This window comes from Phascolarctos cinereus, unplaced genomic scaffold (genome assembly GCF_003287225.1).
Source record: "Phascolarctos cinereus isolate Bilbo 61053 unplaced genomic scaffold, phaCin_HiC Scaffold_9;HRSCAF=440, whole genome shotgun sequence".
In the NCBI taxonomy this organism is placed as follows: domain Eukaryota; kingdom Metazoa; phylum Chordata; class Mammalia; order Diprotodontia; family Phascolarctidae; genus Phascolarctos; species Phascolarctos cinereus.
In genome coordinates this window covers 187865263-187887961 of record NW_027556402.1, presented here as the reverse complement: position 1 = coordinate 187887961, position 22699 = coordinate 187865263, and the positions used below count along the sequence as shown (strand labels likewise).

The following is a 22699-nucleotide window of genomic DNA, read 5'->3' as shown; positions in this document are numbered from 1 at the left end:
GGAAGACTTTAGTGGATGAGTAAAAGACTGCATTATGTATATTCTTGTTATTTCCTCAAAACAGTAAACCTAACACAGTGCCTTGTACATAATAGTCATTGGCATATATACGCACACATACATATATGTGTATATGTGTATACACATATATACACAATTTAAAGCACTACAAATGTGTATATATATATATATATATATATATATATATGCACTTAAAGTACTATGTAGCTACATAGACATGTATCTATATGCGTGCATATAATGGTATATATATGTATATATGTACACACATATGTATATATGTATGTATCTATGCACATATGTGTATATCTATATATACATAGATTTAAGAACCGCAAAATGCTTTACTTTAATCATTTCATTTGAACCTTGCAACCACCTTGTGAAGAAAGTAATACAAGTTGATCTAAAAGTCTTAGTGCCATTAAAGCTATTAAAACTTAAAATTGCACTAAGTTTGGGATATCCTGCATAGCTATTATTCTTTTAAATTTAATATTTTTATTGTTTCTTTAATTAAATGTAAAAACAATTTTAAACGTTTTTAAAATTTTCCGAAGTTTAAAAAGTTCCAAATTTTCTTACTTCTTCCCCTCCCCCACCCAAAGAGATGGCAAGTAACTTGAGATAGGTTATATATATGTGCAGTCATACAAAACCTATTTCTATGTCGGTTATATTGTGAAAGAAAACGCAGACCGAAACAGCCCCCACAAGAAAAATAAAGTTAAAAAAAAGTATGCTTCCCTCTGCATTTAGACTCCATCAACTCTTTCTCTGGAGATGGATAGCGTTATTCATCATAAATCCTTTTGGAATTTTCTTGGATTATTGTATTGCTGAGAATAGTTAAGTCATTCACAGTTGAGTAGCGTATAATATTGCTGTTACTGTGTGTGTACGATGTTCTCTGGGTTCTGTTCACTTCACTCAGCATCAGTTCATGTGAATCTTTTTTAAAAAAATTAATTAACTAACTAACTAATTAATTAATTAATTATTTTTTAGTTTTCAAGATTCACTTCTGTAAGATTTTGAGTTCTAAATTTTCTTCCCCTCCCTCCTCTCCTCTCTGTCCAAGATAGCAGGCAATCTGCTATAACCTCTACATATACATTCATATTAAACATATTTTCATGTTAGTCATGTTGTAAAGAAAAATTAGAACCAATGGGGGGAACCATAAGAAAGAAGAAATTTTTTAAAAAAAGAGAGTGAGAGAACAAATAGTATGATTCAATCTGCATTCAGTCTCTTAGTTCTTTTTCTGCATGTGGATGGCATTTTCCATCATGAGTTTTTTGCACTTGTCTCAGACCCTTGCATTGCTGAGAAGAGCTATCTGTCAAAGTTAGTCATCGCACAATGTTGCTGTTACTGTGTACAATGTGCTTCTAGTTCTGCTCACTTCACTCAGCATCAGTTCGTATAAGTCTTTCCAGGTTTTCTTGAAATCTGCCTGCTCATCATTTCTTATGGAACAATAGTATTCCATTACATTCATATACCACAACTTGCTCAGGCATTCCCCAATTGATGTGCGTCCCCTCAATTTCCAATTCTTGGCCACCACAAAAAGATCTGCTATATGCATTTTTGTACAGTGGGTCCTTTTCCTGTTTTTATGATCTCTTTGGGATACAGACCTAGAAGTGGTATGGCTGGGTTGAAGGGTATGCACAGTTTTATAGCTGTTTCGGCATAATTCAAATTGCTCTCCAGAATGGTTGGAAGAGTTCACAACTTCACCAACAATGCATTAGTGTTCCAATTTTCCCACATCTTCTTCAACATTTATCATTCTACTGTTTTGTCATGTTAGCCAATCTAATAGATATGTGGTACCAATTGTTTTGATTTGCATTTCTCTCATCAATATTGATTTAGAGTATTTTTTCATATGACTATAGATAACTTTAATTTCTTCCTCTGAAAACTGCCTGGTTCATATACTCTGACCATTTATCAATTGAGGAATGACTTGTATTCTTATAAATTTGACTCAGTTCTTTATATAGTTTAGAAATAAGGCCTTTATCAGAGACACTGTTCGTAAAAATTGTTTCCCAACTTTCTGCTTCCTGGCTAATCTTCATTGCATTGGCTTTGTTTGTGCAAAACCTTTTCAATTTAATGTAATCAAAATTATCCATTTTGCATTTCATAATGTTCTCGGTCTCTCTTTTTTTGTCATAAATTCTTCTGTTCTCCATAAATCTGACAGGTAAACTATTCCTTGCTCTCCTAGTTTGCTTATAGTATCAGCCTTTATATCTAAATTGTGTACTCATTTTGACTTTATCTTGGTATATGCTATAAGATGTTGGTCTATGCCATATATAGTTATTATTCTACCCATTTTACAGACAAATAAAAAAAGTAAGGGACTTTCAAGAGGATAAATGACTAACCTATGGTTGTATAGCTAAGAAGAGTAAGAGGTAGGATTTGAATTCAGGTCTTTCTTGGCTTCAGTTCTAATATTCTGGCCCTCTACCTTGGCTGTCTCAAAATAATTGATGTTTGCTCAGAACTTTTAAAGTTTGCAAAGTGTCTTATATTCATCATCTTATTTCATCTTTACACCTGTTCTATGAGGTGAGAGCTACAGATGATATTATCCTTATTTCCTCATTGTCCTCATGACTTTTGGATGTGTCCAGAAGAGGCCATTAGGGTTGAAGAACTTAAATGATTTGCTTAGGGTCATCAAACTGCTGAGTGTCTGAGATGAGATTTGAATCCAGGCCTCTCTGACTACAAGTCCAGTGCTCCATGTATGGTACCATGCTTATGCTTCCTACTAGCTGTTTAATAAATGTTGAAGTGGAAATTGATGTCAACTTCAATTTAACTTTTCAACAAACATTTACTATTCCAAACAACTTCAAAATATTGTGGTCGATACCTGAATCTCTGCAAGGATCCCAGTGTCATTGGTTTCTTTCCAGAGGGAAAAAAAGGAAAAAAGAAAGCTCTTTGGGCTTCTTCCTATAATATGTGAACAATGGAAATGGAATGTCAAGTGGTTATGTTACTTTTCATTGGAGCATTCTTAGGTCAAGAACTGTACCTTTCTTGTTCTCCTTTGTCAGTGCCATAGATGACTGTGTTTGGTGCCTTGCTGCATGCTGTATGTGATACAAGGCCCTTTGTTCCCACTTTTATTGGGTCCAGTAGTAGGGCTCTATCGATGTAACAGAAGGCTTTAAGAAAGGCTTAAGCTAGAGACACCATGCAATGTTTTTCTTGTTACTTGTCTTCTTGAGCTATTCAAGGCCAATACTCTTGTTTATTGAGAAATGATTCTGAAATGTTTGCTGCCCATTAACCTTTTGTTTTTTCAGGCAGTATCACGCTTTTTGCCGCCATCACCATTGTTCTAGGTTGCTTTAAAATTGGATACTTTGTTGGGTTTGCGGAATGCCTATCAGCAACGGAAGGAGTTTTTCCAGTTGCCCATTCAATACATACTCTCTCACAGGTAAAACGATCTTGCTTTTTTCCTGTTAAGCTAATTATTCAATAAGTATTCTGTACCTATGCTAATTTCCTGCTGTGTGTAGAGGACTGTATTAGGACCTGGAGGAGACATTGAGTTTAGTGAAGACCTGATCCTATGATGAGATCTCTCTCTTTCTTTCCTGCTCTCATGGAATATGGTCTAGTTCAGTGGTTTTCAACCTTATTTTCCTCTCAGAATTGTGTTATTATTTGTAACAAAGAATTGTGGCACACTATGAGAAGACTGAGAATCTTGTGAAATCATAGGTTATTATAGTTGTAAGTTCCATATGTCACCTGGCACATGTAGCCTAAGTTCCTGGCACACCTTTTGAAAATCACAGGTCTATCACAGTGAGGAAGATACAACAAAAGTGCCTTATCTGTGATACAAAGCATTATGTGATTAAATGTGTCAGAGGGGTATAAAACAAAAGGAAATATAGGGGTTATACAAAGCGGTTTATCCTGTGGTGTCTACTCACTTGAGTTCATATTAAAGTCAAATTGTTGGGTAACAGCCAGGAACTAAAAGTGTTTTGCATTTTCATGCCTCCATTATTACTGATTCATAAGTTTAGTTGTTTCAGGTATGTCTGAGTCTTCATGACTCCATTTGGGGTTTGGCAAAGATATTGGAGAGTGGTTTGCCATTTCCTTCTCCAGATCATGTTACAGATAAGGAAACTGAGGCAAACAGGGTTTAGCAACTTGCCCAGTTTCACACAACTTGTAAGTGTCAGAGGCTGTATTTGAACTCATGAACAGTCCTCTTGCCTCCAAACCCAGAGCTCTATCCCTTGCACCACTTAGCTGCCTTATAAGATTCATGCAACCATTTATTAAGAACTCACTGTGTGCAAGGCACGCTGGTAGAGATTGCAGCTACAAAGATAATAATAGCAATTGCTCACATTTCTATAGCACTTGACAACTTTTAAAGCATTTTCTTCACAACAACCCTGTGATGCACATAAAGCAAATTTTATTATCCTTATTTTATAGATGAGGAAACCAAGGCATAGATCTTTATCCTGTGATTTTGTTTCATGGTGCCTCTGACACACAGTAACCCTATGTTTTTGCACAGAAAAGAGAATATCCCATCACTTCCCATCACTGTCTTTCACCTGTGGCAACAATGGCTAGTTTTCTGTCCAGACAGTGTTCTCTGCATACTGTGCCTCTGATCCTAGCGTAAAGAAGGAGAAAACTGAGTTCCCAGGACATTTAGGTGGCATTTTACAGTTTACAAAGTCCTTCCATCACAACAATCTTTTCAGGTACTTAGCATGAGTATTTTTAGAACCATTTCACAGATGAATGTACTGAGGCTCAGAGAAGTTCATTGGGAGAGAGGGTGTAAGCAGTTTCTGTGGAATGGGTGGTGCAGTAGATAGAGCCATGGACGAGGAGTCAGGATGGCCTGAATTCAGATCTAGCCTCAGGTACTTGCTAGCTGTGTGACCCTGGGCAGGACACTTAACCATTGTCTGCCTCAGTTTCCTAATCTGTAAAATGGAAAAAAAAAAAAGCACCTACCTCCAAACATTGTTGTAAGGATCACACAAGATAATATTTGGTAAAAAAAAAAAGTGCTTAGCACAGTGCCTAGCACACAGTAGGAACTACATAACTGCTTATTCTCTTACCTTTCAGTTCAAATCAATGGACACATGGGCCAATTGTGTATGAGGTCCTGTGTTAGCCATTGAAATGGTGCAGATGAATAAGACATTGTCTCTGCCATTGAGGAACTTACAGTGTAGTAGAGGGATTAAGGCAGTGGCACAAATGGCTATAATACAAAGAATACATATATAAGTGCAGAGGAAAGGGAGGGGAGAGTTTGCTCCTATCAAGAGTCTTCATGGAGTACTTGGCATCTGAGCTGGGTCTTAAACAAAAGGACCTGATCTGGAGCCCTTGAAGGTTATGCCAATGGAACCAAATGGGGATAATAATGGAACTTGGAGTGGTTTGCCATTTCCTTCTCCAGCTCATTTTACAGATGAGAAAACTGAGGCAAATGAGGTTAAGTGACTTGCCCAGGGTGATACAGCCAGTAAGTGTCTAAGGCCAGATTTGGGAAGATGAGTCTTCTAGACTTCAGATTGGGCATTCTATCCACTGTGCCACTTCGCTGCCAATAATATTCAATTAGAATGTATAATTATATAATGTATATGGATAACTGTTCAAATATTAAAAACATTTACTCTTGCTCAAAAATCAAGCAACTGTTTTGCCATCTATTTTTGTATCAATAATCTGGGTAAATTTATTTTTTGATAGCTTCATCTGAATTATACCTTTTATCTTATCTGACAATAGATTTATCTGACCATTTTCCATTTCACTCAATTTTACTGAAATGTTTAATTTTGAGGAAAATAGTTATTTTAATGATGCATTTCCAATAATAAGTAGCTGAGGAAAAAAATGACACTTCTTTGATATGCTACCTTATAATTTTAAATGGAAGAATATGGTTTCTCCTTGGAAACATAATTCTCATAAGTATGTTTTAAAAAGACAGCCACAGCTCAAAATAAAATCATAACAGAAATCTCATATTTTTATAATTTAATCCTTGGCTTTAGAAATACTGGGACATAAACTAGTATTTGACTAGATGGTAATATAAAGAAAGTTATAAATGATAATGTTTTTCCTTACACACAGAAAAGTATTGGTGGTCTTGGAACTAGCATTCCATTCTCTTAATAAAGGAAGTGTTTTATTTCCAAACTAGATATGGTTCTGAAATTGTTTAATAATAACCAGGTGCAGAATAAACTTCAGTAACACAGTGTAACGGAAAGGACACTAAATATAGCGTCAGAGGAGCTGGATTCAAATTGAAGCTCAGCTTCTTGTTAATTGTGTGACCTTGGGCAAATCCCTGACTTCCTTGGGGATTCACTTCCCTCATCTACGAAAATGAGGAGATTATACTAGATGATTTTTAGGGTGCTTTTCAGCTCTAAATTCTATGATTCTGGAAATTTATAGAGCATCAAAGATGTACAGTATAGTGAGAATGAGAATTTTTTTTTTTATGGATTTTAGTCTTAGCTCTACCACTGACTTGTGATTTTCCCTAAGGTCCCTTCTAGCTCTGACATTCTATGTCAGAATTTTCAAGATGTGAGGATATTTCAAAAAAAAATATTTTCCTCCAAAATGAATTTATGGTTGTGTAATTTATCCTGAATTTCACTTGAGCATTGGAACCACTTTAGGTCTATGGACACTAGACCATTGGAATGATTTTCATCTAATTAGAGCTATTCCCTCTCAGTCTCAGCCCTCCTTTTTGCTATTGCCTGTCTATAGGTTCTCATGTATTCAAAGATAGTGACAACTATCCAATTGATACTTTTTTTTGCATTTATATCTACCTAGGTATATTTCCTTTGGGGGCATGCAAAGGATATTATCCAGTCTTTCAAAACACTTGAAAGGTAAAAAAAAAATTGCTTCAAACACTGATTATGATATTCTTTTGGAAACATGTTTTATCAAACAAAATGTATTCAATCCTTTAAATAATGGCTTATAAGTATTATTAATTATTCCTCTCAAGGGGGATTTTATTTATTTACTTTTGGTGATACAATTGGGGTTAAGTGACTTGCTCAGAGTCACACACACAGCTAGTGAGTATTATGTGTCTGAGGTCAGATTTGAACTCAGGTCCTCCTGACTCCTGAACCAGTGCTCTAGCCACTGTGCTACCTAGCTGCCCCAGTCAAGAGGGATTTTAAAAGAGGCCACAGAAAGACACAGGTTATTTATGTTATTGATCTTCTCTTGGTTACCTTTTTTGGGTAATAATAAGATTCCACATTTTCTCACACCTTTGGTATCTTCTCTTCATTCATAATCAATCCTTTAGCATGCTCTCTGTCTCTGTCTCTCTCTTTCTACACACACACACACACACACACACACACACACACACACACACACATACACGCACACTTACTCCACACACTTAGTCTACTCAAATTGTTTTTCTCATCTGGAACTGTTTTTAGGATGCAAATGGCTCCATTGTTTTTGTTGGTGAAATTACTTGGTTATAAAACTCTTGTACAGATTTTTTCCATCTTTTAATGTTTGTTGTTCTTTTATCTAGTTTCAAACTTAATGCCTTTGGGATGATTTGCTTAGCTGCATCTCTTGCCAAGTTTTCTTTAAACCGATTTTCCTCTATCTGCTTCTGATTATTTTGTGATGTGTCACTGTTTATAGTCCTCTACATTTTCTGTAAAATTTTACAAACATCAGTGAACCTTCTAAATGAAGTTCATGATCACTCAAAATAATTGGTCCTAACTATTCACATGGGAAAAACCAAGTGAATGTAGAATGTCTACTTCTACAAAATGAAATATTAAGAACATACTTTGAGGGTGGTGATAGCGGTGGTGGTAAAACTGGGTTTCTCTGTCTCACCCAAATTAAAAATGAAAGGGCTACTCACGGGCCCAATCCTACTGCTGATCAGCACAGGAGCTTTGAACTGCTCCATTTCCAACGTGCTGATTTGGCCCTTCTTAGGCAGCTTGGTGGCCTCTTATTCCTTCGAGTTTGCCATATTGTGGTTGGACTTGATGAGGATACCCAGTTGGCTTTATCCTAGTACAATTTAGAGCTCTTGAGCTCAAGTGATCCACTAACTCCAGCCTCCTTAGGAGCAGGGGTCATGGGCATGTATCACCACACCAAGCAAGAAGATACATTTCTAAAATTGTGTTAATAAATATTAGATTAAGTTACATAAAAGACACGTTGTGTAAAATGAATCTAAACATGTACTCTCTAACTTTAATGTATGGTCCTGTAGCCCTAAGACATTCCTCATATTATGGGGGGGGGGATCTTTTCATAGAAGTAGAGAATAAATTCTCTTGGAAAGATCTTAGGAAAAATCAAATAGCCTATATCAATTAAAATTATAGATGAGTCTAGACCTTAGAGATCATTTAGTCCAATTCCTTCGTTTGACAGATTAGGACACTGAGGTTTAGGGAAGTTCAGTGTTTTGCCCAACATCCTATGATTGGAAATAATAGTACAAAGATTTGAATCTGTTTCTTCTGGCTCCAAACCAGGGTTCTTCCCACCATTTCATGCTAAGGCTCTGTTTTGTCTAAGTTAACCATGTCTACATATGCATTTGGTGGTTTGGACAACAGGACTGATTTATTAGGTCAGTCTTGCTCAATTTAAAGGGAAGCAGGGAATTGTACAGTTGACAAGTAAATTGTTGAAGATATGGGATTTTAGGTTGTCTGGAGAAAAACAAATCTCTGCTATTGACAAATGTGCTGTGGGTTCAAATGGTAAAAGATTTTTCCTTTAGTTATCCATGTTCAGTTCTACCAGATGTCAATCTGGAATGAAAGTTCCCTCCCCTTTCCCCCAAGTGACCCAGCATAATTTCATTTCAGGCCATTTCAATTCAGTGCAGTTCAAATTAATTTAAACTAACATTTATCAAATGCCTAAATGTGTAAAGAGCTAATAATCACTGGGAGAATACAAAGTTTAGATTATTCATGATCTCTGTCTTCATGAAGTTTATAATCTAGTGCAGATGCAAACGTAAGTATCCATAATAAAAATTATAAATGAAAATCATTTCTATCAGACACTTATTGAGTTATGTGAGCTTGGACAAGTCACTTACCCTTTGTTTGTCTCAGTTTTCTCAATTGTAAAAAGGAGATAATAATGACGCTCACCTCCCAAGGTTGTTGTGAGGATCAAATGAGATATTTGTAGGTTTTATGTAAATCATTACAAAATGGTTAAGGTAGGGAAGGAAGGTCAGGGAAGGCTTCCTGGGAAATGTGATATTTGATATGAGCTTTAAAGGATGGATGGAAATTAAACAGGGAAGTGGTGAAAGGAGATCATTCCAGACATAGAGAACAGCAGGAGCAAAGACAATGAAATATATCAATATCCATATCTATGTCATCTCTCTCTATCTCTTCCTCTAACTCTATCTGTGTTGCTTTCCCTATCTCTATCTCTGTCATCACTTAGCTATACTATATCCACACTCACATATGTATATGCACTTGTGTATATGTGTGTATATATATATGTATATACACAGATACATATGGCATGATGTAGTTGATAATAAATGACCAGTCTTGAAGTCATAAAGACTTTGTTTCAAGACTTGCCTTTGACACATTCTAACTGTGTAACCACAGAGAAGTTATGCAATTTCTCAGTATCCCCAGGAAACTCTTTGACTATAAATTACAGAGAAGTTTCTCAACTTCATTCATGAAGGGAGTTCTATATTTGGAATTCCCCAAATTGACGAAATTACAAATCTGGACAAATACAAATGCATGTGAGACACACATTCACATACATACAAACACACATGTTAACACACTGACATTATGGATTCAACCTGTGATTTTGTTTCATGGTGCCTCTGACACACAGTAACCCTATGTTTTTGCACAGAAAAGAGAATATCCCATCACTTCCCATCACTGTCTTTCACCTGTGGCAACAATGGCTAGTTTTCTGTCCAGACAGTGTTCTCTGCATACTGTGCCTCTGATCCTAGTGTAAAGAAGGAGAAAACTGAGTTCCCAGGATATTTAGGTGGCATTTTACAGTTTACAAAGTCCTTCCATCACAACAATCTTTTCAGGTAGTTAGCATGAGTATTTTTAGAACCATTTCACAGATGAATGTACTGAGGCTCAGAGAAGTTGATTGACTTGCCCATAGTTATGTGGCTGGCAAATACTGGCATGGGGATTGGGGTCTTCTGATTATCCTGGGCTCTTTCTGCTATACCCTACAATAAAAGCTCACATATATGAGGCCCTTTCTATACATTACCTCAGGGCATCTAGATCCTCATAATTCTAGCAGAAAAGAGCACCTGGATCTTTTCAGAATATACTTGTAGACATACATCACTGTTGGGAAAAAAAAGACAAAAGAATAGGGTTTTTCCTAAAAGGGCTTCCTGGTAGAAATAGGGAATTTTCAGTGCTGAGGATTCCCGTCTGTAGCTAGGGACCTAACTTCATTTATTCTCTTGGGGTTGTCTTTTGTCCCAGTTTGGAAAGGAGACAAGGAGACATAAGTTGAAACCAGAATTGCTGGGAAGAGAGTTCTTTCTTTATTGTGGTCTGGAGTGATTAGTATCAAGCTACAATAAAGGTAGTTTGAGGAAATTTTTTCCCCAATCCCAGAGAAGTTTCCAAATCAAACCAACACAGGGAATATAGCCAGATGTAGCTGCTAAAGGCAATGACTGTTGGCAAAGGAAGGGCAAAAATTAATTTATTGTGCTCAAAGTCAATTGGACAAGGAAGTAAGAACAAAAGAACATGGAGCCATATGTATTATTAGCAAATGAAAGACAGTCTGAATCAAATATTATCATCTGTGTTTGTTAATTGCTCAACATAATACCTCATAGACATTTCACTACACTGATAAAATGTACAAGGGCTCAACAAATGTCAATAGCAAATAAATTTTACACACATATTGATTTAGAAATATCATCTACGGTTCTATTTTATTCTTCATTCCTTCCTGGAAATTCCACCCTTGACAAAGATAAACATTGTATTCAAGTGGCAAAATGCTGTTCCTCCAGCTAGCACTGGATAGTTGGAGTTTTTGTCAGAATCCAAGTGGGTTTCAGTACCGGCTCTGCCTCCATCTGACTTTGGGAAAGTCAATTTGGGCTTCAGTTTCTTCATCAATAAAACGAAGGGATTGGATTAGATAATGTTTAAAGTCCTATCCACCTTTAACATCATATACATACATGTATACATACATATATTTAGACACACACTTATACATACACACATTCTAAAAACGCTTTCAGTTCTAACATTCTGTATCCATCTCCTATGTTTACTTCCAACTGTAGTGTTTTATATATGTAATATAAGATTCCTTTCACTTCTAATTCAATTTGACAAACCTTTATTAATTAACCTGGTAGAAAAAAGGGTGAGGGGTGATTTGGGGATGTCTTCATAGAAGAAATAGCACCTGTGTTGAACCTTAAAGGAGGGGAAGGATTTCAGTGTGGAAATTAAAGTGGAGGGAGACAGCATTGTAGGCATGGTGACAGGGCAGAATAAGAGCAAAGGACAGTTCAGTTTGACTAGAATGCAGAGCATATGGAGAGGAATAGTATGCGGAACTGGACAGATAGTTTGAAGGTAGATAACAAAGGGCCTTGAATACCAGAGTAAGAATTTTATACTTCATTTGGCAGGCAATGGGGAGTCACTGAAGATTTTTAAATAGAGGAGTGATGTGCTAATAGTGGGGCCTTAGAAATTCTGTTTAGATAGTAGTGGAGGGTAGATTGAAGAAGCAGTCTAGAGAAAAGCTGGAGACAAGATGACCAGTTAGGAGGCTGTTGTAAAGGTCTAGATGAGAAAAGTGGAAGACTTAAGTCAGGGTGATTTTGTGGAAATAGATGGGAGGGGACAGATTAAGAGATATTGATGGAATAGAAGTTGTCATCAGCGACCTTAGAGAGAACTCTTTCATCAGAATGGAGGAGAATCAAAGTCAGATTTCAAGGTGAGGAATAAGGGGGTGTTTTGAAAAAGGTGATACCTAGTATTTATGACTGTTTTCTAGAAATTTGGAAGAGAAGTGGAGGAGAGGGGAAAAGATAAATAGCAGTCAAGGGAATTATTATTAGGATAGGGGATTTCTAAGAAAAGAAGAATAAAGGTTCGTGAGAAGGGAAGGACGGAGCAAGTTTACAGAATTGAAGGGAGTAGACAGGACTGAGAATGTGGATGGGCTTGAATAAAGGGTTTAGTCTTCTTCTGAGTCTAGAGGAAAGGAGAAATGCATGGGTGAAGACCCTGAGAAGATCAGGGAATCGAGGCACTAATATTTGCTATTCCACCTTCTAAGATTTTTTCTGCTGGAAGGGTCTTCGTTCCGATGTTTTAAGGGTCCCTCTAGCTTTAATCACCTATGTCTACAGCTACCTCAAGCTCCAGTTTCAGGAACTCTGCTTTTGGAATGCTGCAGATTATTAATTTAACACATGGCCAATTTTGCTGAATAACTGATTTTTGCCAGAGATGAAATTAGGATAGAAGTTCTAGATGATGTGTTTGGAGAGGACCCTCTGGCTCTGACCCCAAAGAGAGTGATTGATTGCTCCTGCCCTGGCCCTATTCATTGGTTATTCTGCTTGGATAGCCCCTTCCCCTGAGCTACTCATTAAGCAAATGGCAATGTTTTCTAGGTTCGGCTTGATCCATTCTGTATTCACAAATTTACTCCTCTGGGCTAATGGTGTCCTGAATGAGTCAAAGCACCAACTCAACGAGCATAAGGAAAGGCTAATGACTCTTGGCTTTGGAAACATAACAATAGGTAAGGTTTGGTGTAAATGTTTTGCTCTCCAGCATTGCCTTAGATGTATGGTGCCTCAGTTTCTTCATCTATAAAATGGGAATAATAATAGCACCTACCTCCCAGTTATGAGGATGAAATGAGATATGGTTAGTAAAGAATTAAGCACATTGCCTGGCACATAGTAGGTACTTAATAAATGATTATTCTCATCCCCTTCCTCACTTTCACTGTATAGATGAAGCTATGATGAATTCAATTTTCTTTTTCTCCCTTAATTCCTGTTGACAATCTTTCTAAAATATATGACTACTTCCTTTCATTATTAAATTAAGTCCACTGAACTTAAAAAAAAGCTATTTTAATGACTGAAGATTTTGCAGGGCTCCATTGTGATTTGCCTGAAGATAATTCCACATTGTTTAGTACCACACACAGAATATAGTAGTTATGAGATTGGCACTTGGGTTAAATGTGTAAATTCTGACCAAGACCAACCTAGGCCAGTTTAGTGATTCAGGCCTACAGCTTAAAATTCAATTAAACACTCCTGGTCCATGAAATACAATAAAAGCAACTTTATTGATAACAAGAGATTAAAAGAATACAAATTTTAAAGCTAAAAAGTATACTGACTCAGATAATACACATTTTTTTTCTGTCTACCTAGTCAGCCTACCTCAATCAGCCATGCTAAGTATTCTCTGTAGGCAGTAAGAGATCCAGTAAAACCTTTGATCCAAACTGCTCTTAGGCTGGGTTTTCTATACCTCAGGTAGCAAGGAAGCCAAAAGGTTCCCTAATGCCCTTAAAGGACCAATCTAGTCTACTTAAAACCCATGTTTCTCCTCCTACATCACATTTGTTCGTTTTCTTTTAAATTAAATCTATGATATTACCCCTTTCTCTTTAAAGTGTATGTACATGCATATACACACACGTATATATATGTACCAGTTAATCAAAGGTATAGTAGAAAGAACTCTAGATTTAGAATCAAAAGAGCTAGATTCTAGTTCTAGGGCATGTCACTCTCTGAGCTTCAGTTTAATTTTTTGTGAAATGCAAAAAAAGTTATGCTTTTGTTATCTATCTCATAGGTTCTTGTGAGAATCAAAGGAGGTAGTGTACTTTGTAGTCAGAAATCATCATATAAATGTAATTTTTTCTGCATTCTTTAGGAATCCTCTTTGAACACATCTATGCCAGAGCCTCTTGCTTAATATAAATCATAAACAGCTATTTGAACTGATAGCAAAGCTATAGTGAAAATTTTAGATCCAACGGAAATTGTTCCCTATGACTAGAATGCCTCTCTCCCCCCATTTCTGCCGGCTAATGTCCTATGTATCATCTTTCAAGGCAATTCTATCTCCTTCATGAAGCCTACCCTAGATTTCTTTCTTCTCTTCCCTCCTGGCAGTGGTTTCTTCCTCTTCTGGACTAACATAATTACATCTTAGCCCTCTCATTACACTTTCACACTCTAGTAGTTATAGCTATCTGTTTCCATGTCTTATCCTCTCACCATACTCTAAACTCCTCCGGGGCAGGGTGTATGTCCTATTCCTCTTTGTATGGTCCATCCTGCCTGTACAAGGCAAGTGCTTCAAGAATGACCAGAATTTAAGAATGCCTTAAAGAACCAAATTCTATCAATTGTTGCAGTACATTTTCTGAAATCCGTAAAGCAAAGAAAATAGATAGTATGAAAAATTTTATTTTAAAGTGAAACTATAATGTCAGCATACAATTATTTGCACAGCAAATTACAGTAAAATTGTTTTTAAAAATGTTTGTCTGCTGACGGGCTTAGTCCTTCTAGTTTTAATAAGAGAAAAATGAATTGGATTTGAACACAGATTGGTTAGCCTGGAAGAAAATGAAGTTTCAGTTCATTGCATGGAATAGATGCTTAATAACTGTTTCTGAATTGAATGAAACTTTGGATGAAGTAGATTCTGAGCCATCGTTGATATTGAAGAGTTTGTATTGTTGTTTCTCTGACTGAATGAAATGATTTTTTCATCCCAGTATAACCTGTCTTTTTCTTTTAGCCTTAGATGACCACACACCTGACTGTAATTGTACATCCACTGCTCTCTGCTCCACTATCTCACAAGGAATCTATTATCTCTATCCTTTCAACATAGAGTATCATATTTTGGCCTCCACAATGTTCTACGTCCTCTGGAAAAACATTGGACGCAAAGTTGAAACTCACCAGCATCCAAAAATCCAATTTAAGTTCCATGGTGTGATGATGGGCACAGTTGTAGGTCTGACAGTACTGGCCACCACAATTGCCATTGCTGTAGTCTACTTGATCCAGATTGGGTGTTCAAAGACAAAGAGTGAGTTTGCACTCATCATGTTTTACGTATATGCTACAGCCTCATTGATGGTGATGGTCATTGTTGGCATTGTAGGAGTTTGGATTTATAGGACAGAAGAGACATCATTGGATGAGTCCAAAAATCCTGTCCGGAAGCTTGACTCAGACCTCTTGATAGGAACTGCATCGGGGTCCTGGCTTATTTCTTGGGGATCCATCTTGGCCATTATCTGTGCTGACAAGCGCCCTACATACACATGGTACAGCCTGCCTTATTCTATCCTTGTGATTCTGGAGAAATATATTCAAAACCTTTTCATCATTGAATCCATACATCGCAAGCCTGAGAAATATAATGAAGACATCAGACTCTTAGGGTCATGGCCATATGCAATAGGAATTCCACTCCACTCACTCCTTCATGTCAAAAGAATTGTGGTATGGCAGGAGATGCTGCTTCCAACAGCAGAGAATTGTCATACATGTTCAATGGAAGTATTTGCTTGAGAGAAGACTATATGACAGATAGCAGAGAACAGAACCAAGAATACAACCCAGTTATAAACTGCAGTCCAAGTTCCTTGCCAGCTAACACCAAGAGAAAAATCCTGAGGAATATTGTAGCCTTTTTGTTCCTCTGCAACATTTCGGTAAGATATACAAAATATTATGTATAACCTATGTCATATTGCTTGTCTTCTCAATGGTGGGGGAGGGAGAGAATTTGGAACTCAAAATTTGAAAAAAGAATGTCAAAATTGTTTTTACATGTAATTGGGAAAAATTAAATATTAGATTTAAAAAAGATACACTAAGTATCCTGTCTACGGGGCAAATAGCAGAACCAAAAGCACTTGAACTTTATGGAGCCACAGAATGATAGAATCTTAGAGCTGGAAACAGGCTTGTTCTGGTAAATGTTTAACAACTCTCTCTGAAAAAACAACTGTCCTCAGGTTATATTTTGTTTAACCTGAATTATCAACATTTTCTTCTTTACTTTCTTAAGCCTGGACAATCAACAAAACACTAAATCAAATTCTGATATGTAGCATTGATTTCTGAGGTATAAAGGCTCACATTCAAAATTTAATAATCAGCTCTCTCCAGCTGGCTCCAGCACACCAAGGCTGGAAAGGATCTCAGTGGTCAGCTAGTCCAATCTCTATCTGGAGCAGGAATCTCCTTTATAATATCTTCAAAACTTTTCAGCCTCTACTTAAACGTGATGTCACATGTTGCCTTATGAAACAGCACATTCCATCTTTGTATAGCTCTAAATAGTTGAGAGTTTCTTCCTTATAAAGAATTTAAATCTGCCTCCTGGAAATTCTGCCCATTAATCTTAATTTTCCCTGCTGTTCCCAAGCAAAATTAGTTGTTTTTTTTTAAAATTAATTAATTTATTTTTAGTTTTCAACATTCACTTCCACAAGATTTTGAGTTCCAAATTTTCTCCCCATCTCATCCCTCCCCCCACCCTAAGATGGCATGCATTCTGAATACCCCTAATCTGTCCTCCCTTCTAGCTCTCCCCCTCTTCTCTTATCCCCGTCTCCTTCAATTTTCCTGTAGGGCAGGATAAATTTCTATACCCCATTTCCTGTATATCTTATTCCCAGTTCCATGTGAAAATTTTTTTTTTAAAAAAACTTCTGTTTTTAAAATTTTTGGTTCCAAATTTTCTCCCTTCCTCCCTCCCCACCCACCCTTATTGAGAAGGCAAGTAACTCGATACAGGTTATACATATGCAGTCATGCAAAACATTTCCATAGTAGTCATGTTGTGAAAAACTAAGTATATTTCCCTTCATCCTATCCCACCCCTCATTTATTCTATTCTCTCTTTTGACCCTGTCCCTCCTTAGAAGTGTTTGCTTCTGATTACCTCCCTCCCCCAATCTGCCCTCCCCTCTATCATCCTCCTGCTCTCTTGTCTCCCCCTCCCCCCATTTTCCTGTAGGGTAAGATAGATTTCCATACCCAATTGAGTGTCTATGTTATTCTCTCCTTAAGCCAAATCTGATGAGAATAAGATTCACTCATTCCCTCTCACCTTCCCCACTTTCCCTCCACTGTAAAAGCCTTTTCTTGTCTGTTTTATGTGAGATGATTTACCCCATTCTACCTCTCCCTTTCTCCTTCTCCCAGTATAATCCTCTCCCACCCCTTAATTTTATTTTTCAGATATCACCCCTACAACTTAGGACTATATTTTCTGGGCTTTCAGAGGTTGATAGGGTAGGGTGAGAGTGACTACCTTTTTATTCTGCCGTCTTGGCTCCCAGAAGTGGAAGTCCAGAATTAGTTAAATAGATAGGTATAGTGGATAGAGAGCCAGTCTTGACTTTGATTTCAAGTCCTACTCAGACACATAATTGCATCTCTTTAGCTACCATATGCCTAGATTTCAGCCAATTTTTGGTTCAGCCTCTATCTTGTGAATAAGATGGGCACTGGATAATACTGCCAATGTTCCAGGACACCTTCTAACACTGTTGATTGCAGAACAGGCATTGAGGTAGAGGATGTTTCCTCATTGGGAGGAATCACCAGTGAATTTGGGGATCACCAGTGAAATCATGGGCCTAGATTAAAGTAAAAAAAATAAAAATAAAATAACCCTATTTTTAAAAAGTTAAAAAAAAATTTCACAACGTAAAAATTATCCCATACTTGGTTTTCTACAGATTAATATTAGCAAACAAATAAGAAAAAAACTATGATACAAAACTGTATGAGAAAGTCAGCATGGTGGAGTGGAAAGCTCATTGGACTGGGTGTCAGGAGACCTGGGTATTCTGGGTCTTGATTATTTTATTAATTATGGTAGCAGTGTAACCTTGGACAAGTCACTTTCACTCTTTGGGCCTCAGTCTTCTGGTCCATAAAATGCAGGAATAGGCCAACATGATTTCTAAGATCACTTCCTCCTCTAACCTACTATACACATAAGTTGAATTATTAGTCACAGATGCTTAAGCATTAGTTGCAGAAGAGAATTCCTGGAACTATTTGGGGTGAAGTTGTCCTTACTGACTCCACAAATGGGCTTCTGGATTTCAGGGACAAATTCTTTTAATGATGAGATAAAAAATGACCTTGCTATGTGATCATCACTTCAGTTCAGGTAGCAATTATACTTCATGTCTTTTAATACCTGACATTTCATCTTTTTTCCTGATTCAGGTAGAAACACCAGTTCCACTTAGCACATTCTTTCTGAGAGGTTCCGAGACCAAGCAAAAAATAAGACCAACAATCACAATGCCTCACACTATATATTTTAAAGAATACATTCATATATGTTACTCCATTGGATTCTCATGAGAACTTTGTGAGGTTGAAAGAGAGAGTATCATTTCTCCCATTTTAAAGATTAATAATGAAGGAAAAAGTATTTTATTAAGTGACCTATGCATTGGGCAGAGGACAGAAATAGAAAAAGTGAGCCAGTACAGCTGGGTACTTAATTCTCAAGGAGCTCACACTCATTCACTCAATTAATCAATGAACATTTATTAAATGCTTACTATGTGTCAGGAACTGTGCTAAGTGCTAGGGATACAAAAAGATGCAAAAGACACTCCTGCCCTCATGGAGTTTATAATCTAATAAATATATGCAAAGCAACATACGTAAAAGCATTCAGCTTCACCATGGAAGGAAAGGCCCACAAGGCCTAAAGGTCTGTAAGCAGGGTTGACGGTAAGGCCTTGGGATCCTCAGATAGAAAAACAAGTCCAGAGCGGCAAAAGGACTTGCCTACAGTCACATAGTTGACTAGAGCCAATGTGCAAATCCAGTCAAGCAAAGCAAGTCGGATTAGAGTACTTATATATAGTCCCTTCCAACACTGAGATTTCATGATTCTGTGACTCTAAGTCTATATGTTCCAGTTTGGTCCCACTCCTTCATCTGCCTGAGAAATAATCAGTTTTCTTTCTAATCTGAATCTTCTCTTTAATTTAAACTTGCATCCTATTTCATCCTCTCCTGATCATCTCTGGGCTGCTGTCCTTGAGCCCTAAACACCTGGCTCCCTTTGTTCTCCTGCTAATCAGGTTTACAATTGAGCTAGACATGGGAAAAGCCCTCAATGAATGCTCTTCAAATTGAATTCTCTAAACCACTTGGCCAAATCAACAAATGGTTGTAGAGCACCTGTTGTGGGAGAGAACAGCATTGGGGAACTACAAAGAACATGACATAGGATCCTACCCTCAAAAGGTCTAATTGAGGTACTAAGAAATATATGGAAAATCACAATTGAGAATGACAGGTTGACTATGATAGGAGCAGTTAGTGCTATAGAAGGTCATAGGAAGCAACTAAGTGGAATACTAGATAGAGTGCTAAGCTGAGTCAGGAAGACCTAGGTTTAAATGCTACCTCAGATACCTTACAGTTAAGACTCAGAAAATCTGGATTCAAGGCCATTTGCTAGCTGTGTGCCTCTAGGAAAATCATTTAACCATTCTAGAATCAGATTCTTCATTTATAAAATTAGGATAGAAATATTTGCACTGCCTAAATGTGTAAGACCAAAAGCCAGTCCCCAGTAGATAAATAGTCAAAGAACAGAAAGAGGCTGGTATGACGATACATGCCTGTAATTCCTGCTACTTGAAAGAATAGGGCTGGTGGATTACTTGAGCTAGGTAGCTCTGAGATGGAATAGGGTTAAAACTGTTAGGAACCTGCATTAAATCCCTCACCAATATGGTGAGTCCCAGGAGTGTGGGGAGGAGGGGACCGGGTTGTCTAAGGAAAGGAGAACCAGGCCAGGTTGGAAATAGAGAAGGCTGAAGCTTTTCTATTGATAAGTAAAGGGTTTCAAGCTTGTGAGTGGCAGCTACATTTCCTGCCTTAATGAGAATGGGAGAAGTAGTCTCCAAAACCAAAACCAACCAAACAAATAAACTATAAAGGATATGAATAGTTTTCTATAGAATAATTGTAAACTATTCACAACCATATGAAAGAATGCTCCAAATAATAAGAGTTCAATAACCCTGAAGTTACATTTCACACCCAGAAAACTGGCAAATATGACAAAAGATGGGAATAATCAATGTTGGAGGCTTATGGAAAGACAGGCACATGTATCCCAAAGAGATTAAAGAAAGAGGAAAATGATCTATATAGACAAAAATATTTATAGCAATTGTATTTGTAGTAGTTCAAACCTGGAAACTAAGGGGATGCCAACCTATTAAGCAATGGCTAAGCAAATTATGATATATGAATGTAATCGAATGTTATTATATTGTAAGAAATGACAAGACAGAGAGTTACAGAATTCACTGAAAGTAAGTGGAACTCAGAGAACAATTTATACAGAAATAACATTGTAAAGAAAAACAACTTTAAAGACTTTAAAACTCTGATGAATGCAATGAAAAAAAACCATGGTGCCAGAGGACTAAAGGTGAAGGATGCTGCTTCCTTCTTGCCAGAGAGGTGATGGCCTTTAAATGCCGGATAAGTCATACATTTTTGGATATGGCCAGTGCGGGGATTTGTTTTGCTGGACCATGTATATTCATTACAAGAGTTTTGTTTTTATTTTATTGTTTATTATTTAATTTGGGAAGGAAAAGTAGGAGAGACAGATGATAAATGTGCATTTTTAAAAAAAAAAAGAATAAAAAACGAAAGACAGTTATACTAATACATTCTTGATGGAGCTTGAAATTAACCTAACCATTATGGAAAGTGATGTGGAATTATGAGAAGAAAGTGACTAAAATGTCCACATCCTCTGACTTAGTGATTCCACTGCTAGGCATATACCTCAAGGAGGCCAATGACAAAAAGAAAGGCCCCATGCATCATAAAATAATTGTAACAGCATTTGTAGTATCAGTGACTCAGGAATTCAGTGACATCCTGTTGGGGGGGGTATTATATACTTCCCAGTGGGCTAAGTAAGCACTGGGATTATTTGAGGAGGAATCAAGTCAAAGATAGTGAGCAAAAGCAGAGATAATGTGGCACTCCAAGACATTGAATTGACCAAGAATAGCAGCAAAGCTGACCTTGACTATTTTTTTTGCTATTTCATTTGATTCTCCTTGTATTATTTCATTTGATCCTCATAACAACTTTCTGAAGTAGACAATTCTTCAAACTGCCTGATTTTACAAGGGATTCCTGTTCAGGTATGGCTTGGGATAGTTCACCTGTGTGGTCTCTTTCAGCTGTCAGATTCTGTGATTCAGGGTAAGTTCCTTACCCTCTCTGGGACCAAGCTTTCTGTAAGATGAGCCTCTTGGACTAAGGCGGTCCCAGAGAGCAGAGGTCAGCTCTGGAGAGGTGAGGCTATTTTTGTCTGGGCTTTGTGTGGACCCCAAGCAAAGGCTTCTCAGGAGACAAGAACTGATGACAATGCAGCTCTTTCCCCTTCTCAACAGCTTTGGATCCCACCTGCCTTTGGATGCAGGCCTGAATATGACAACGGATTAGAAGAAATTGTTTTTGGATTTGAACCTTGGATAATCGTGGTTAACCTTGCAATGCCTTTTTCTATTTTCTACCGGATGCATTCAGCTGCCTCTCTGTTTGAGGTCTATTGTAAGTTGTAGACTCCTCGGTATCCATGAATGGATGGACAAATAAACAAATCCGAAAATTCATTCTCCTGCCATCTGATAACCACTAGATTCTGCAAATATTATGTTAGCAAACAAAGGGACAGTAAATAGGTTGTGTTATTGCCTTTCAATTTTTATATGCAATCATGGTGTTTACTATATTTTTAGGGGAATTTTTTTTATCCTCGATTAGAGTTCAAATTTTTGATGAACAAAAATCCATAATAAAGTTGAATTAAAAAATTTAATGAAATTGCATCAATTTTTTTTCCTGGTTCAGTTTCCTTTTGAAATAATTCCACTGAATAGCATGTGCCTTGTAATTAGAGAATATATTACTAGTTTGGAAAGCCTTATATTTAATTTTTGAACAGATAGAATGTTATTTGTAATTTTCTCCAGGGTAACTTGTATATACATAGATACTGATAATAATAGTATTCTTTATTGATAGAATTTTGTGCATGTTTTTACTCATGAACATTTTGGATTTTTTTAATATTCTTTTTAAATGACTATGTCTATATTGTAATAAAGTTGGTTCTTTTTCAACAAATTGGCATTTTTATTTAAAGTCAGTTTGATTCAACTGAACAAAAAATGATTCAGGAAGGAACGAAACAAAGCATTTATTAAGTGCCTACTATGTGCCAGGAACAGTTTAGAAATATGATCTCCTTTCATCCTCACAACAACTCTGGAAAGGTAGGTGGTTTTGTCCTCATTTTACAGATGAGGAAACTGAGGCAAATAGAGGTTAAGTGATTTGCCCAGGGTTCCATAGCTACTGAGTATATGAAGTCAGATCTGCTCTTCCTGATCCCAGGCCTAGTAT

General features: G+C 37.0%; 1 protein-coding gene across 1 annotated transcript in view; it reads left to right on the top strand.

Annotated features, from left to right (window-relative positions):
- OTOP1 (otopetrin 1) overlaps positions 1 to 21956 on the top strand; it is a 37272-nt gene extending 15316 nt beyond the window's left edge. The window contains 6 exon segments of the mRNA XM_020992063.2: positions 3369 to 3505; positions 6934 to 6992; positions 12824 to 12954; positions 14991 to 15632; positions 15635 to 15918; positions 21685 to 21956. Coding sequence (XP_020847722.1) covers positions 3369 to 3505; positions 6934 to 6992; positions 12824 to 12954; positions 14991 to 15632; positions 15635 to 15918; positions 21685 to 21855 — 1424 coding nt within the window. The 3' untranslated portion in view covers positions 21856 to 21956.
- Positions 21957 to 22699: the final 743 nt, after the last annotated feature.